The 18,102-nt window shown below is 46.3% G+C and overlaps 1 protein-coding gene and 1 non-coding gene across 2 annotated transcripts; both read right to left on the reverse strand.

The window, feature by feature from the left end:
• Positions 1-6,808: 6,808 nt before the first annotated feature.
• On the reverse strand, positions 6,809-7,935 carry FMC1 (formation of mitochondrial complex V assembly factor 1). Its single transcript, XM_074941750.1, has 2 exons — positions 7,742-7,935; positions 6,809-7,120 (listed from the first exon to the last, which is right to left on the reverse strand). Exons 1-2 carry the CDS (start codon positions 7,877-7,879, stop codon positions 6,917-6,919), a joined length of 342 nt encoding a protein of 113 aa, XP_074797851.1. The 5' UTR covers positions 7,880-7,935; the 3' UTR covers positions 6,809-6,916.
• A 3,316-nt stretch (positions 7,936-11,251) lies between these two features.
• On the reverse strand, positions 11,252-11,324 carry TRNAR-CCU (transfer RNA arginine (anticodon CCU)). Its single transcript has one exon. It is a non-coding gene; the product is annotated as a tRNA-Arg (tRNA).
• Between the last annotated feature and the right edge of the window lie 6,778 nt (positions 11,325-18,102).

Here is an 18,102-nt window from a genome sequence, read left to right on the forward strand (position 1 = left end):
TAAGTCCAAGGCCTTTGCCTGGTGGGAAAATCCAAAGGAAGCAAGGGGGAGTCACCGCTGTCCAGGGCCACAGGATACTTCCCTCTCTGGTTGTCTCTGGAGAAGGTCCTCTCTTCCCTCATGGTGGGCCCCTTTGGGCAGCTGTGTCAGAGCCTTTAGGTTTCGCTCTGCTCTGCTCACCTTCAGCACTGCTCCCCAACTGAGATAATTCACTGACTTAATTCCTCTAGCACATGGAGCATTTGCTGCAGGTGTGAGAGGCGGGGCTGGCTGAGCCCAAAATGAGCCCTTAAGCCCTTGTTGCTCAGTGTGGCATTTGTACACCCTGTCACAGATGGTAAAATATGTTAGGTACTTCATTGGTGTCTTTATATTGCATAATGGTAGCACATTTTTGGATCTCTGTGGCTCTTAAAACAGTAGTTCTCAAACGTTTGTACTGGTGACCCCTTTCACATAGCAAGCCTCTGAGTGTGACCCCCCCCTTATAAAAAGTGTTTTTAATTTATATATTTAACACCATTATAAATGCTGGAGGCAAAGCGGGGTTTGGGGTGGAGGCTGACAGCTTGCGACCCCCAAGGTAATAACCTCACGACTCCCTGAGGGGCCCCGACCCCCAGTTTGAGAACCCCTGTCTTAAAAGATTGGTCCATGATTCCAGGTCTCTTGGTTTGGTCAGTTCTGTGAAAAGAGCATCTACATCACATATCACTCATGTTTTTAGACCTTTGCTCTGTTCATGGACCCTTTCTGGGAACTTCTAAATCAGATTCCATTGTTCATTCAGGAACCACAGCTGCATAGCAGTCAAATCTAAAGCAAACAGAGGAAAAATACATAAAATCAATTTGTAGGTAGTTGTATAAAGTACTAAGAAAAAAGAAAAGGAGTACTTGTGGCACCTTAGAGACTAACCAGTTTATTTGAGCATGAGCTTTCGTGAGCTACAGCTCACTTCATCGGATGCATAGCATATCGTGGAAACTGCAGAAGACATTATATACACACAGAGACCATGAAACAAAACTTCCTCCCACCCCACTGTCCTGCTGCTAACAGCTTATCTAAAGTGATGATCAAGGAGGGCCATTTCCAGCACAAATCCAGGTTTTCTCACCCTTCTCCCCCCCCCCCACAGACACACATACAAACTCACTCTCCTGCTGGTAATAGCCCATCCCTCTTTGAAACCTCTCTTTATAATGCGCATGATAATCAAGGTGGGTCATTTCCAGCACTAAACCAGGTTTTCTCACCACCACCCCCCCACACATACACCCCCCTCCAAAAACCACACACACAAACTCACTCTCCTGCTGGCAATAGCTCATCTTACAATGTGCACAGCAATAATCCAAGTTTAACCAGAACGTCTTGGGGGGGGGGGGGTTTGTAGGAAAAAAACAAGGGGAGATAGGCTACCTTGCATAATGACTTAGCCACTCCCAGTCTCTATTCAAGCCCAAATTAATAGTATCCAATTTGCAAATGAATTCCAATTCAGCAGTTTCTCGCTGGAGTCTGGATTTGAAGTTTTTTTGCTTTAAGATAGCGACCCTCATGTCTGTGATTGCGTGACCAGAGAGATTGAAGTGTTCTCCGACTGGTTTATGAATGTTATAATTCTTAACATCTGATTTGTGTCCATTTATTCTTTTACGTAGAGACTGTCCAGTTTGACCAATGTACATGGCAGAGGGGCATTGCTGGCACATGATGGCATATATCACATTGGTGGATGTGCAGGTGAACGAGCCTCTGATAGTGTGGCTGATGTTGTTAGGCCCTGTGATGGTGTTCCCTGAATAGATATGTGGGCACAGTTGGCAACGGGCTTTGTTGCAAGGATAGGTTCCTGGGTTAGTGGTTCTGTTGTGTGGTATGTGGTTGTTGGTGAGTATTCGCTTCAGGTTGGGGGGCTGTCTGTAGGCAAGGACTGGCCTTTCTCCCAAGATTTGTGAGAGTGTTGGGTCATCCTTCAGGATAGGTTGTAGATCCTTAATAATGCGTTGGAGGGGTTTTAGTTGGGGGCTGAAGGTGACGGCTAGTGGTGTTCTGTTATTTTCTTTGTTAGGCCTGTCCTGTAGTAGGTGACTTCTGGGAACTCTTCTGGCTCTATCAATCTGTTTCTTCACTTCCGCAGGTGGGTATTGTAGTTGTAAGAATGCTTGATAGAGATCTTGTAGGTGTTTGTCTCTGTCTGAGGGGTTGGAGCAAATGCGGTTGTATCGCAGAGCTTGGCTGTAGACGATGGATCGTGTGGTGTGGTCAGGGTGAAAGCTGGAGGCATGTAGGTAGGAATAGCGGTCAGTAGGTTTCCGGTATAGGGTGGTGTTGATGTGACCATCGTTTATTAGCACTGTAGTGTCCAGGAAGTGGATCTCATGTGTGGATCTCATGTGTGGACCTTTCACCCTGACCACACCACACGATCCATCGTCTACAGCCAAGCTCTGCGATACAACCGCATTTGCTCCAACCCCTCAGACAGAGACAAACACCTACAAGATCTCTATCAAGCATTCTTACAACTACAATACCCACCTGCGGAAGTGAAGAAACAGATTGATAGAGCCAGAAGAGTTCCCAGAAGTCACCTACTACAGGACAGGCCTAACAAAGAAAATAACAGAACGCCACTAGCCGTCACCTTCAGCCCCCAACTAAAACCCCTCCAACGCATTATTAAGGATCTACAACCTATCCTGAAGGATGACCCAACACTCTCACAAATCTTGGAAGAAAGGCCAGTCCTTGCCTACAGACAGCCCCCCAACCTGAAGCGAATACTCACCAACAACCACATACCACACAACAGAACCACTAACCCAGGAACCTATCCTTGCAACAAAGCCCGTTGCCAACTGTGCCCACATATCTATTCAGGGAACACCATCACAGGGCCTAACAACATCAGCCACACTATCAGAGGCTCGTTCACCTGCACATCCACCAATGTGATATATGCCATCATGTGCCAGCAATGCCCCTCTGCCATGTACATTGGTCAAACTGGACAGTCTCTACGTAAAAGAATAAATGGACACAAATCAGATGTTAAGAATTATAACATTCATAAACCAGTCGGAGAACACTTCAATCTCTCTGGTCACGCAATCACAGACATGAGGGTCGCTATCTTAAAGCAAAAAAACTTCAAATCCAGACTCCAGCGAGAAACTGCTGAATTGGAATTCATTTGCAAATTGGATACTATTAATTTGGGCTTGAATAGAGACTGGGAGTGGCTAAGTCATTATGCAAGGTAGCCTATCTCCCCTTGTTTTTTTCCTACAAACCCCCCCCCAAGACGTTCTGGTTAAACTTGGATTATTGCTGTGCACATTGTAAGATGAGCTATTGCCAGCAGGAGAGTGAGTTTGTGTGTGTGGTTTTTGGAGGGGGGTGTATGTGTGGGGGGGGTGGTGGTGAGAAAACCTGGATTAGTGCTGGAAATGACCCACCTTGATTATCATGCGCATTATAAAGAGAGGTTTCAAAGAGGGATGGGCTATTACCAGCAGGAGAGTGAGTTTGTATGTGTGTCTGTGGGGGGGGGGGGGGAAGGGTGAGAAAACCTGGATTTGTGCTGGAAATGGCCCTCCTTGATGATCACTTTAGATAAGCTGTTAGCAGCAGGACAGTGGGGTGGGAGGAAGTTTTGTTTCATGGTCTCTGTGTGTATATAATGTCTTCTGCAGTTTCCACGATATGCTATGCATCCGATGAAGTGAGCTGTAGCTCATGAAAGCTCATGCTCAAATAAACTGGTTAGTCTCTAAGGTGCCACAAGTACTCCTTTTCTTTTTACGAATACAGACTAACACGGCTGTTACTCTGAAACCTGTATAAAGTACTGTGACCTAAGACATAAGTTGAAAAATAATGACTTTAATGCCTGTAGAATCATATGTTCTCACATGAAGCATGGTGTACCCCCCCCCTTAGGTGGTTGCCATGGCAATGGGGCATAGTTTTCATTATTTTAATGAAAAAATTACCCAAGATTGAGTGAAGATGTATTCATTTTTAGTCAAAATATGGCCCATATCTCTTTTTCATCCAGTGTCTACTCTTACATGCATTGTTTCCTTGGAAAGCATACAATTCCATCTTAAAACTGCCACACATAAAGGTCAAACACCTATTTTTGTAATGTGTATGCATGGACTTTTTTTTTTGTTGCCTTTTACAGTGTGGTAATATTGGTATAACTTTAATGCCAATAAAGTGTACTTGAATGGAATTGTGTGGGGTGAGTGCAAATGCATAGTGTGTCAAAGCACCTGCAACAATGTATGCCTGAGCAAATACTTTTTTTTCTTTCTTCTGAGCTCCTTTGTTTTGATGGAATTGAGCATCACCTTAAGGTTCCCCTTTTCATATCAGGGTAAGTTCAGAGAGAGATCATATTAAAATGCAGAATGAAATTATGGCAGTTCAGGTAGAAAGATGACTGTAATAACAGCAGCTCTTCAGAAACCCCTCCCCTAAAAGTGAGATTCCTGTGGGTGTAACTGGCAAGACCAATGGGTTGGATCTGCTTCTTACATTTTCAGAGCAGTTATCTAAGAGCTCTTGGAATTAGCTCAACCCAAAGAGATCTCCAGTATAAAACCAAGATAACTCTGCAATGGTTGGTTTCAGAGTAGCAGCCGTGTTAGTCTGTATTCGCAAAAAGAAAAAGAGTATAAGGTGCCACAAGTACTCCTCAGCAATGGCTATCCATCCAAGCTCACAAACCTCCCAGTTATCCAATCCCTAGAACAATGTTGCCATCTAGTGTCTCCAAAGAGCCCCTGATTTCTGCAAGTCCCAAGAGAGGCAAAGACTCTTCTGTCTGTGTCCAGGAACACATTAAAATAATTTTACACATGGCTAGTATGAACCAAAATGTAAAACAAAAAACAGATTTAACATTATAGATTTGAAGTTCTTGATAAAAGTTTGAGTTGAAAGGGGGAAAAGTATGTTGCGTTGCTCAAAAATAACCAACTTTAACCAAGTTAGGAAGGGAACTCTCCCCTTCTCAGCTGGAGAGAAGGTAATCACTACAACAATGGGGAAGTAAAGCTAGGAATAACATGTATATATTTATGTTTGTGTATGGAGGGTTTCAACAGTTATATGAAGGACCACCCCACCACAGGAGAGGAAAAACTAGGTTGAGAGGTGCTAGAAAGGAAAAGGTGGTTGGCCCAGGAAGCCAGTGCTTCGTGCTAGTTAGTAGTACTAGGTTTTAACCTCAACACACTTTGCTTTTCTACCACTCTATGAAGCATCCTCAATTTGTCTCAAACTCATTCAGCTAATTTACATTGCTGTTTGGTAATTTTACGTGTCACCAAGCTTTTGAATCTGACAAGGAAGATGCACATAGTACAGCTACCTTTCATAACATTCGCTGGACCCAGAAATGAGGCACACTTAACTGTGGAAATCAATCACATTACTCATTTCAGTTCCCAGCATATATCTGTCTTGGCTTTTGACAGCCTATAGCAGTCCTGATAAAATCCAAATGATTATGCTGGGCAGGGGAAAGCATCTTGAGGAGTTAGTGGCGGTTACATCTACCCCCCACTATTTGGCTCTAATGACACTTGAACCCTCCCAAACACTGGAACCTTTAGGGTTGAAGGTGGGGGGGGGGGGGGGAAAGATGGCTAAACTCCAGCTGTTTTCATAGAATCAGAAGTGACCAGGAGTGTTCCTTCCCATGTGTGTTTGGCCTAGAGATTGCAACATTTCCTCATAGATTCAGACCTGGCTGGAGTGATTTGTCATCTCTCGATCAGACTACCACAATGAGCTTGGCATGAGGCTTTACCTTAAATCCATTTGGAAGATGAAACTAGAGCAGAATGCAGCAGCAGACTTGTTAAATAAAATAGCTCTGTGAGTACATTACATCTGTTCTCTGGGACATGCACTGGCTGCCTCTTGGCTTTCAAGTAATTTGACTTCTCAAACCCTAAATGGCCTGGGACCTTTCTACTTGAGATGCCACCTCTCTTCGTGTGATACTTCTATACTTGAGATCAACAGAGGAGCTGTTGGTAGGGCATACTCCATGAAGACCCCATGACTTTGGAGTTCATGCCCTCTTCCCTTCATTGAAGTAGGCAGTTGGGGATAGAACTTTTTTCGAAGTTGGGTGGATCATGAAAGGTTGAAGACCTTGATTTACTGACTAAGGGGAAAGCATGTTGCTGGGTTCCGCCCCCCTTTAGTATTCCAGCATGTATGCTAAGCAAAGAATAGTAGCCACATTTACATTCATAATCCACATACTTACAAGTGTCCCTCAGGTCTCTTTTGTGAAACATTTAAGATATACAACATATTGAAGGCATTAAAGAAAACCCAATTTTATTCTCTGGAGAAATTTAAATAACCCAGCCACAGTAGAAATTGATGATTTGGTAGGTGGTGCTCTTCTCTCTGAATTACTATTGCATGGGCTACAGTGGTGGTAGGTGCTAGTGAAATCTTTCCAAATAAGCACAGATTTGAGGTCTTGACCTCTTGTGCTCCTTAGGAATCCTCTGGTATTTTTCTTACAAGCTGTCTTTGCTCTTAAAAGGGCCAATTACTACATGGAGAACAGCTAGAAAATAACCGTTTGAAGGAAAGTTTCTAGAAGATGAGACAAATCAGCACTCATATCAGGGGAGAGTTTTGCCCTGTTTCCCTGGATATTGTCTGTCATATCGGAAACTAGCATCTGATAAGCAGATTGTGTCTCCTTCAGGTGAGAATCTAAGCCTAAGAATAATAGAAAACCTAAGCAAGGAAACCTAAATGAAGTTTCAATGAACTGTTTTATTTAACAATAAATAGGAATTGTAACAAGCAAATGCCATTTTTAAGTCCTTGTGAGAGGCAAACATTCTAGTGAACTCTTCCCTTCCTATGAATCCCATCCTTTCCCGCCTGGCTGTTGAGGCAGTTTAAGGCCCACGAGGCCAGCAGCTTCCTCAGTGGAGCGCTCTCCTTTGGCGTGGTACTCTTGGTGAAGTGCTAGGTGTTGACGGACACTGCGCAGAAGACAGAGGTAAGTAGCAGCCTGGAAATGCAGCTCATGCTGGGCCCTGCAGAGCTTCTCACTGGTGACCTGCAGGCAGGAGGAAGCCAGACAACAGGCTTAGCACGTGCCCGACCGGCAGACCAGCTAAAGGGCCCCTGCTGTTCAAGACCCGCAGTGACCTTTCTGCCGCCAGCGTCCCCCACCAAGGGGAGGGCGTGTATAAAAACGGCACCCGGGGGCTGGCTGAGCGCCACGTGCTCGCTCCGGTGAGCGCTGCGTAGCCAGCGCCCGGCTCCTGCAGCGGCGGGACTGTTGTGTCCACTCAGCTCCACTCCGGAGGCCAAGTTCCGCCCCGCTCGAGCAGCCGGCTCGGGTAACCGGCAAACCAGGCCCCGGGCTGAGGCCCCCGGGCGAAGAGCGCGGCCTGACTTTGCGGTTCGGGGCGCGGCCCCCCCGCCCCCGCGCGAGGCGAAGAACGTGGCAGCTGAGCCCCGGCCAGGTTCCAGCTGCAGGGGGCAGCAGAGAGCAGCGCCCCGCCCTGGCTCGTGGTGTGTGCGGGCGGGGGACGGCCTCGGAGCCCTGCCTGGAGTTTCGCGAAGCTCCCAAGGCCACGCGGGAGGGGCGGAGTCACGGGGCTGTTGCCTACAGCTTCCTACAGCGGGGGGGGGAGGCTCGGCCCGGCCCGGCCAGCGGCGTCCCGCCCCGTACCCGGTGGGCGCGGAAGGCCTCCCTGAGGTGCTGATAGGCCGCCGTGTCCCGGTAGGGGCGGCCCGCCTGGGCGCTCACGTAGCGCAGCTCCCGAACGAGGCTCCGCAGGGTACGGACCGGCGAGCCCAGAGCCGCCATCTTCTTGATCTTCCCCCTCTGCGCCCATCTCTTTGTGCCCTCAGCCAATGGGGTGCAGCCGCCTCACCAATCAGCCAATGGGAAGCAGCCATCTGGCGCCGACTCCTCCCCAATTAGGGGAGAGCAATGGAGCGCTAAAAAACTCAAACAAACCCGGGGAGGCGGCGCAATCGGGCGCTGAATTACCCATCGCGGTCAGGGAGGGCGGCCGGAGGGGGCAGGCGCCGCACGAGCCGGCAAACCGCCCTCAGGAGAGACACCGCCAGGCTGCGCTATAGAGGGCCGAGTTGCATGATCGGGGCCACCAAAAGCGCTGGCAGGGCGGACTATCGAGCACCGAGGCGGATTTGCAATTGAGGGAGGGAGCTTCGGGGAATCGCGCTGGCTGCGTTGCAGGGCGGCGGTTCTGGCGCGGTCTTTGCCTCCAGCCCCAGCGACTCTCGTTCCCCGCGGATTTAGTGCCCCCCCCGCGTCCCGTTTATTGCCCGAGTTCGGAAGGGGGGGCAGGGGGCCGCTGTCCCACAGCGCAGTCGCGTCCCTGCGCCGCGAATGCGCCTGTCCCGTCCCCGGGGCCGCCGCGCACCCGGGCCTTGCGGGCGGGGGGCTGCGGCGTGGTGTCATTCAGCCGGGGTGCCCCACGCCCAGAGATCCCGCCGGGCGGGGCCCCGGCCCCCTTTGCCAGTCGCTGAGTCCCAGGCACCGCCCCACTTCCCTGTGTTCCCTGCAGGGGCCTGGCGCATTTACCGCCCCACCGTGGGGCCGGCGCAGCCCGGGTTAGTTTGTCTGGCTTGCCAAGCCCGCGGGTCTCAGCCGCTGCGCCGGAGGGAAATTAGCCCGTAACACGTTCTGAATCAAACGGGGTGTGGACACACAAGCCCACTCCGCCACGTGACCCTGCCCGCACAGAGCGAAATGGCTCCAGCAGGCTGGCGAGTGACGAGCTGAGACAGGGACACTGAGTCGGGCTACTCATGCGGGGCAGGAGACCAGGAATTCAATAATCCAGGCTAAACAAGTGACTTGCACTTTTCCTTCTGTGTTTTACATGAGCTTTAGGCATCTGAGCTATTTTTAAGCCTCCTTTGCTGTATTTTGAGTGCCTGGAGTTTTAGGACTGATGAGTAGCACTTTAATTACAAATGAATGTTTGCAGTCCTAGTGTCTAGTGAGCAGATCTACAGCAACAAACTGGTGTGCACAGCTCAGTGCCACAAGCTAGTGTTACTAACTTTTATTTTAGTTTGAATTTTGCTCTCTGTTTTTGTATGAGCCCAACCACTGGAGTCAAATGAGTCCATGAGCCTCTCAGCTTTAATTTAAAAGTTTCTATTTCTTACGTAGGAAAAAACCTCAAAAACATGAATTCTAAAAGCTAAAAAAGAAAACCCACCACCAACTCTCCCCCAAATAACAATATCAACCCCTCCCCCCCGCAAAAAAAAAAAACAGTCAAACAAAAATACACACCTCTCCCCTTCATCCTCTGGAGCACAGGACATTCATTATTTTCTGCCGTTTATTTCATTCTTGTGCTGGTCTGTTCAGGCTTCTGAGTGTCATGTTGATGGACTTAGCTTCTTTTTCAATTGGTCTGTAGAATGTTTCTCTTAAGTGGCCTGTTCATATGATCACTTGCCATGGAAGTCATGTTGTTGTCATTTTTAATGTGTGTCCTTAATATGTCAGTTATCTTCATGTCACAGTTAGATTGTTCTACTTCAGAGTTTCTGATGTTGCAAGAAACTCTTTCCAATGGACTCAGAAGATCTTCCATAGACATTTACTATGAGTTGATTTTCATATCAATGTCTTTTATAGATTTCCATGATGTCATAAAGGAGGGAAGGCAAGATGCTAGCATTAAAAAACAGCAACATATTTTTGTATGAGGGCCAATCTATGTTACTTTTTCAAATCTTTTCAAGTTTGTGAACATTTTTGGTGTTTTTTTTATATTTGTTGTGTGACAAATAGCATGGTGTCATCATCATTACACATCTCACTCCTTAGCTAGGTAAAATAACTTACTTCTTCTAGTGCAGGAGTGGGCAAACTACGGCCCGCAGGCTGGATCTGGCCCACCAGCCGTTTTAATCCGGCCCTCAAGCTCCTGCTGGGGAGTGGGGTCTGGGGCTTGCCCTGCTCCAGCGAGCAGGGTCAGGGGCCATTCCACAGGGCTCCTGGAAGTAGCGGCATGGCCCCTCTCCAGCTCCTATGCGTAGGGGCAGCCAGGGTGCTCCTCTCTACACGCTGCCCCCGCAGTTCCCATTGGCTAGGAACCACAACCAATGTGAGCTGCAGGGGCAGTGCCTGTGGACGGGGCAATGTGCAGAGCTGTCTTGTTGCACCTCCACATAGGAGTCAGAGAAGGGACATGCTGCTGCTTCCAGGAGCTGCCTGAGGTAAGCGCTGCCCGGAGCCCGCACCCCTGAGCCTCTCCTGCCCCGCTAACCCCCTGCCCCAGCCCTGATTCCCCTCCTGCCCTCCAAACCCATCAATCCCAGCCTGGAGCACTCTCCTACACCCCAAACTCCTCATCCCCAGTCCCACCACAGAGCCCACACCCCCAGCCAGAGCCCTCACCCCCCCCCCAATCCCCAGCCCCGAGCCCCCTCACAAACCCCGAACTCCTCATTTGTGGCCCCATCCCAGAGCCCTCACCCCCTCCCTCACTCCAACCCCCATTTTCTGAGCATTGATGGCCTGCCACACAATTTCTATTCGCAGATGCGGTCCTCGGGCCAAGAAGTTTGCCCACCTGTTTTCTAGTGGTTGTTCATCCAGTCTAATGGTTGCTTTTGGGACATTGATAGCCATATATTTTGTCTTCCACTTGTTAATGAACCAATCAACTCGTTTTGCTGAATCTGCCCAAAGCTATGTTCCCAGAGTGGGGGAGGGGGCGGGCAACCAGAGGGGTCTATCTTATTGAACCTGATCGCCATATAATATCAACCCCAAGCGCTAAAAAAACTTTAAAATAAGACATTTGGGGTTATTTTCATTTGCTTTTTGGGATGTGGGTAAATAAAAAAAACCCACGTTTAATAAAGTCTCATAAGTTTGAAGCCAAACCAATGGTATTTAAATGCTTGGCGTTGACACAATTGTATGTTGCTCAGGTTCAGTAAGATGGAGTGTGGTTCCTCCCCCCACTGTGGGGCAGTCAGTCAAAGACACTCTCCGCTGGGAGGGCGAGCTGTTACACTTCAACTCAGCTCACTTCAAGTGTTCAGCGTTATGCATATGGCTCTATTGGGCACAAGTCACTTTTAGTGACTTCAGTCCACCCCCCGCGTTGAAATCACACTGTGCAAAGACTTGTCCCGAGCAAACGGATAAACAATGTGGGGAAGGGGAAAAAATTCTCTTCACCCCAGATGGGACTCGAACCCACAATCCCTGGCTTAGGAGGCCAATGCCTTATCCATTAGGCCACTGGGGCTCCTATGAAGCACAGTTCTTCCTTCTTTCATTTCTCCCTACATCCGACCCCTCCTCCTTTTAATGAACGTCGATTGGCCAATCTAGTAGCACTCGCCTGTCAACTGTAGACAGGAAGCTGTGCGCACAGCCTTCTGGGACGTATCGTGTCTGCACACCAACGAGGCGCACTACGTCACGGGAATGGCCGCTCTCCCTGCACGGAACGCTGGGAAGTGTAGTTTTACCCGAAGACCGTGGGGCGATGATGGCGCTGGGGGCGGTGCGTGGCCTTGGAACCTGGCCCCGACGTGGAACTGGGGAGGCCACGGAGCAAAGCGGGCGGCCCCGCTGCGTGCCAGGACCGCCACCGGGCGCTCGCCGCCGCGGCCGGGAGGTCATGCCGCGCCCCCGCTCGGCGCCGCCCCCGGCTGCCACATGCTGGGTGGCCCATAAGGGGAGCAAGCGGCGCCGCTACCAGCCCCGGGCGGACTGAGTTTTCCGGGGCACGGTCAGCAGCTTCTGACGCGCGGGGTCGGGGTTAATTGATCAACCAAACCTGGGCCGACATTTCGCCCGGCTAATTTAAGGCTCGCTCCTCTGCAGTCGCAGGCGGGCTGGGCGAACACTGATGGGCCAATGGAAGTTCAGTGCGGGGCTCTTCTTCAGTGTCAGAAACGAGCAGATTAGCTACAGCCGGGGGGGGCTAGAGCAAAGCTGAGAACAAGACCTAGCGGCCCAGCACCGCCACCGTGTGCAGAGCCAGTCCGTGGGGGTGGGAAAGGGAAGATAAGATGTAGTTTAACACCCCTGCCTTTACACGTTTATTTAATCATAGCTACCAGTCCCCCCCGCCCGGTGTAGTTGTGAATCTTCCTCCCGCTCTGTCCCATTATTGCTGCTTGCAGGCTGAAGCTGAGGCGTTCTTCCCCCAACAGTGGGGGATTGATCATGTTACCTGGCAGTGGGTCTCTGATGAAACTGTAACTTATTTGAACCAACATGTGGAATGAAGGCAGCTACAGCAGAAAGCTTAGATAGATGTAAATAGTCCAGTCTTTAGGATGCTGAGAAGTTATCTATCTCACAACCACACACACACTGCTAATATGTACATTCCTCTTTATTTAATACAGCACAGACACGTGACACATACAAAAGAAAAATACACTCATGAAAAAGAACCCTGTCCCAATTAAGGACAGGAAACATCTACACTCAATTGAATAAGGCTCTTACTTTAGAACACAGGTCTGCTAGCTACACTTGGAATCTCAGAGCAAGCCTATTGCCAAAAAATCTCAGCACCCTGTTTAGGACAGTGAAAATAGGAAGGGTCAGAACATGTTTGGGGCCTGTGAGGCAGGTTCAGTAGATTCAGTTACCCCACTGAGATCTGCAAGAGTGAGTGCACATATGTGGTTATGGGATAGCACTGCCTTCTCTGCAATTTTATCCTGCAGGACCAAAGTATGATAAAAGGAATTATGTTCCACCAGCTATTCTTGCAGAATGTCAGATATGTGACCTGTCAAAAAAAATCTGAACTGTCCTGCAAAATGTAGGACAATAAACTTGAATATTTGGGGGGAAAGGGAAAACATCACAGTATCAAGGTGAAGAGTTTTATCAGGAACTTCCCAGGTGGACAAAGCACTGCCAACCACACTTGGGAATGCACACAGGAAACTCTAGCTTCCCAGTTAAATGGCTAGCATGTATTAAACTGATCAGCAAGCATACACATTTGGAACTGGTGCAGGCTTTTGTGGCAGCAGCTCCCCAATTTTCCTGCTCCAGTTCAGGATGGAAATTAAGCAGGCACCAGTTCCTCTGGCAAAGAGCCTTACACACTTTTTTTTTTTTTTTTTTTTTTAAAAACAACCCTAAAATAATAGAAAAAAAGGGAGACACGTGTATTTACAAAATCCATGGCTGGTACAGTACATAATTTTTAAGACACACTAAATGCTACAATCTTTCAGGTCCTGAGATTATTACAAAAAAAAAAATCAACTCAAAACTTGTGTTCAGGTCCAGTTTTATAAGGAGAGAGAAATCAAAAATCACTTGTTTAAAAATACAGTATCCCTTTAAGTTAGTGGAACGCATCTTTGTAAAAAAACAAAACCAAAGTAATTGGCACCCATCACCAATAAGTAGCTGGATTTGGTTATTCAGGCCCCTCTCCTCAAGGGCTGTTATACATGCTTCTTGTCACATGGGGGAAGCATTTTACAGGGGAGTTCATCAGATAAGCACATGGGCCTGCTCTTTCTTTCACCAAGCCAAGGGCTTTTCCCCATGTTCTGAAGTAAGCAGGTATTAAGGAGCAAGTAGACATGTGAATTCGTGTGGAATAAAATAAAGAAAAAAAATCACAGAATCCCCACTTCAAATATGTCTGCCATCACACAGGAATTGTACATTCCCTTTCTTGGTATTAAGGAGGATCACAAAAGTCTGTATACTGACAGTTTCTTTTTAATTTAGTTGAGGCACAATAAGCACTCGCTTGCTATTTTTTTGTTCTAAACTTGGCAATGACAGTCAGGAAAGTACCCATGTAAAGGGCCTTCAGCCCCTCACTATACATAATCTACATTCTCAAGAGCACCAGCCAGCCAATTAGAATTAAGCTGGTTAACTCTTTCATATATTTTTGAATGAAACAGCAAACAGGATACTGCAGCCTAAACCCTTTCACTGAGAGGACTCTTGCTGCAATTAGAATAAGCAGCTTTTAAGCTTGGAAGCTCTGCTGTTGAGCAAATGCCTTCACTAGGCAGAGGTAAAAGGACTCGCCCATGTCTGCTCACAAGGAAGAGTTCTAGTACAGTGCTTTCTCTCTCTCTCTCTCTAAATTAGAGCAACAGATACCCTCCTACTATAGTAAGCATTTTTGACTGGTAGCCTAGAAATTACCAGCATTCTAAGGATTACTTAACCACAAAATGCATTTGATCCCTGACCCTCAGGGGAAGGAGGCTGGAAGAGGGAGACATCACATAGAAAGGGGACTAATTTAACTGCTAAAATATAACAATGCTCAGCAGAGACTTTTTGGGGGGAAGTAGAGAGGAATAATTAATAGTGTAATGTATTTTCCTTCTTTAAATCAATAGTCCTAAATAAATATTCTGGAGAGAAACAAATCCCAGTCTAAACCGTGAGAATGTATGCAAGAAAACTGCACAAATTGCTACAGCAAGATAGAAATACTGACTTTAAAACAGATTCATTACAGCTCTTGCCTCTGAGCTGGATTGTTCCACTGTAACAAGTGCAACACTGAGCAGTGAAAAAGAAGGCAGTGGGGATCCCAATTCAGCCTCTATTTAGAAGAGACCCCATCTATAAGAGATCCAGCCACTGACTAGCTAAAATCTCCCCTTAATTAAAAGCAGTCAGTTCACTAAACATTGCATTTACTAAATCCTATATTTCGGTGGTAGGAAGGGTACAGGAAATCAATCCCTCACCCACCCAAAAGTGTAATCTATACATCAGATTGCTGTGGCTTCTTGGTCCAGTTCTGCAGAGCTGAATATTGTGCAACTATCTAAAAAGCTCTCAGAATCAAACCTATCACCAACTGGAGATTTTAGTCTCCCTTCAAAAGCCATTTCATTACACTTCTGATACTAGAGTTTGCACCAGAGAAACTAACTTTCTTTTTTTTTTTTTTTTTGAATACAAAGTTCATTTTCCCTATTAGAAAAAAATACTTTTTTGTAGTACAGACATTCAAAAACTATGTCCTGTTTCTTTGGGTAGAAGTTTAACATTTGTTAATGGGGGCAGGGTGAGGAGTGTACATAATACTGGAATATGTAAAGAATACTTATCTGCATAGTTGATATTCATGACTACTAATCAAACTAAGGCCTTATCTGGAAAAAGCTGAGAACACAAAACAGTTTTTCCCCCCCATAGGTGGAAACTAATCAGTTCCAAATAAGCTCTGGGTGTCATTAGTTATTTGGTTTATCTTAAACTCGGTAGTATCTCCCAACTTGTTTTGGTTGGACAACAGATCTTCCCCCTCACATCCTTTCTTTTGTTGTTGGGCAGTCAAGAACACTGTCAAAGTTAACCAAAGGTAGTGTATCCCACTTGTACTGGACACTTTCATTAGTATTAGAAAATTATTAGCAGCTTACTGCTTTACAGCCAGAAGGGGGTGGTGAGAGAAAAGGAGAAGTTGCCATTTATTTCTAGAAAGATGGAATAAGTAGCAAAAGATTTTCTTCATTCTAAGAGTTGCTCTATAGAGTTACAGTTATCACACGTTGGATACTAAAAATGTAGACAGACATCTTTTGCCTCAGCTAAGGAGAGCACAGCACAACTCAGGTAGGGAGTGCACACATGGCTGGAGGGCACCTTTGTGTTCCCCCCAATCCTGGGACAGCTGCATGCCACGCTGGTCCCTTGGAGCAGATTCATAGATTCTCTAAGTTACTTCACCTACCCATAGCCCCAATGGGCTATGTTAACAGCCAGGAATTGCTGGGTCTCAGGAAAGGTGGGTAAGCCAGCTTTGGGGCTGCTTTGTGCTGGCAGGATCACAGATTAGATAGATAGATAGATTCATGATTTTCAACAGATTAAAAAAAGCTTTTGGGTAAGTTAAAAACTAAAATTACGTCCATACCCTATTTTCTCTCACAAAACCAAACCCTGGTACTTGACAGCCCACCTTGCTCCCTAGATTAACTCTGCTCCTAATTAGGGAGGGAAGTTCTCAAACCTTGATCTGGTTTCTGGAAGGGGAAAGCCCACTCTTTCCTCCTCCACACTGCAACCAGACCAACCCTGTCACACTACCGCACAGTAGAAATACCGCACAGAACCACCATAGCCTACTTACGTTTGTTATCGTAGGTTGAGAAACATTCAGCATTAGTCAATATCTGATTTTGCTTTTGACTAGTCAACACTGATTTCTCTGAACATTTTTATAGAAATGCAAGCTAGACATCTGTTCAATTATTTTCAGCATATAGTAAAACCTTGCTAATTTGCATTAAATCACTTGGACACCTATTAGCAGATTGCTTATTATATAACAAGCAAAATTTAACAAACAAAGAAAACCTATGTTCATTTAGTTTGATCACTGTAGTTAAGATGTATTGTAATTCTTTATATTGCTAATCAGTAGATCTTCTACAAATAACGAAGTCTCTCAACCATGACACCTTACTCCAATCTTTGCTAAGAGCTGGAAAAATGCACTTTTTCTGGTGTGTGATTTAAGCAGTTTGTGGATTATAGCAAGGTTTTAAATTTTACTGAGACTAATTTGCTGAGAACAATATAAGGAAGCCCACTCCATTCATCTATTGCATGCGAGAAAGTGGCACAACTTTGGTGAACTTAAGTACTAATTTAAGCTAGACACTGATGGCATGACTAATGTCAGGCAGATGTGGACAGCACCATGCAAGCTTCCCTGTAATACATCTCAGTTCAGACTTGTTGCAACCTAGTATTTTAGCTGTCTCCTCTACTAAAAGGGCTATCAGTTGTGGGGAATTGTGCCAAACTCTAGGAGTGGTTATGAGAGACAGTCTAATACTTACAGGTAGACAGATTGAGACTACCAAACTAATTTCATCTGCGACCTAAACAAGATTCAAACATAGACCTCCAAAGGGAAATACGTCAAATTCCTTTCCCACTAAACTCCTCTCTCTCTCTCACCCCCTCCACCTTACTATACTGTCATCTGTGCCCAAATGTCCACCTTTCAGAAGGAAAACAGGATTCTTAGGAATACTGCTTTGTGTGTGAGAGAGCATACAGAATGAATGCCATGGTACAGCAGCTATAACTTATTACACACACACACACACACACTTTTTACAAAAGGGAAAATAGTATAACAGCATAAAGTCATCTTGGCAAGTTTAAAATTTTTCTCCCAAATGCCTCCCAGCACTTTAGGATCTCTGAGAACAGTTTAAAGGAAGGGAGAGGGGGAAATAAAATAAAGAAAAGGCACTTAAACAAAGGACAAAGGCCTGAATCAAGTAAGTCATGGAGGGGTAACAGCCATTTCACCAGAGCTAGGACCAATCAGAATCTACCAACTTTTATTTTTAAACTTCTATAAAATTAAAATTGCATAAAGTGTTAATTAACCAGTCATTTACCTACCACATTTACCTTCTGGTTCATTTTAAGAAAACAAAACAGCAAGTGTCCCTATTGTGATCCCCATCTTAGCAAAAAATGGGGAGCTGGAGTCCGGGGTGTAAACCTTCCAGAGCTTTGCTTGACCGCAAGTTTTGCTTTTTCCTGCAATTCCATCTTCAAAGAAAGTCCAAAACTAAAATAGAAGAGGGATCACTGTGCCTTTAACAATGCACTCAAAAAAAAAAAAAAAAAAAAAAAATCAAACACCCCATCACTCCTAATCCATCTGTGGGCAAAAACTACTCCAAAAACGAACTGTAAACTAGATTAAAATTTGCTAATAAATACAGCCAAAAGTTCATTTTACAAATGTAGCAGCAAAAGTGATAAAGTTAGTTGGAGTTTTAAGAGACAACCCCCAGAAGGTTATGGTTTGCACAACTGATGGCAGCTTGGGAGAGTTGCAGGATTTCTCTGCTTTCGTGTCCTGGACCAAGTGGAGGAGGAGCGTGGAGGAAGTGTCAGGCAGTTGGAGTGGGGGAAAGGAACAAGACCCTGTGTGCCTGCTTCACCCAAAATCTATGCACCAAACAGCCTTGACAGGATTCAAACAAAAAGCAGAACCCAGGTTATTAAAAGTCACTTCTGATTAGCTG

The sequence above is a fragment of the Natator depressus genome, chromosome 1, assembly GCF_965152275.1.
Source record: "Natator depressus isolate rNatDep1 chromosome 1, rNatDep2.hap1, whole genome shotgun sequence".
Classification (NCBI taxonomy): Eukaryota; Metazoa; Chordata; order Testudines; family Cheloniidae; genus Natator; species Natator depressus.

Excerpts from the sequence above, each read along its gene's own strand:
- FMC1 (XM_074941750.1), bottom strand. The coding sequence starts at position 7,879 with ATGGCGGCTCTGGGCTCGCCGGTCCGTACCCTGCGGAGCCTCGTTCGG. Across the intron at positions 7,121-7,741 it reads AGGCCTTCCGCGCCCACCGG|GTCACCAGTGAGAAGCTCTG; the intron begins GTACGGGGCGGG and ends TCCTGCCTGCAG.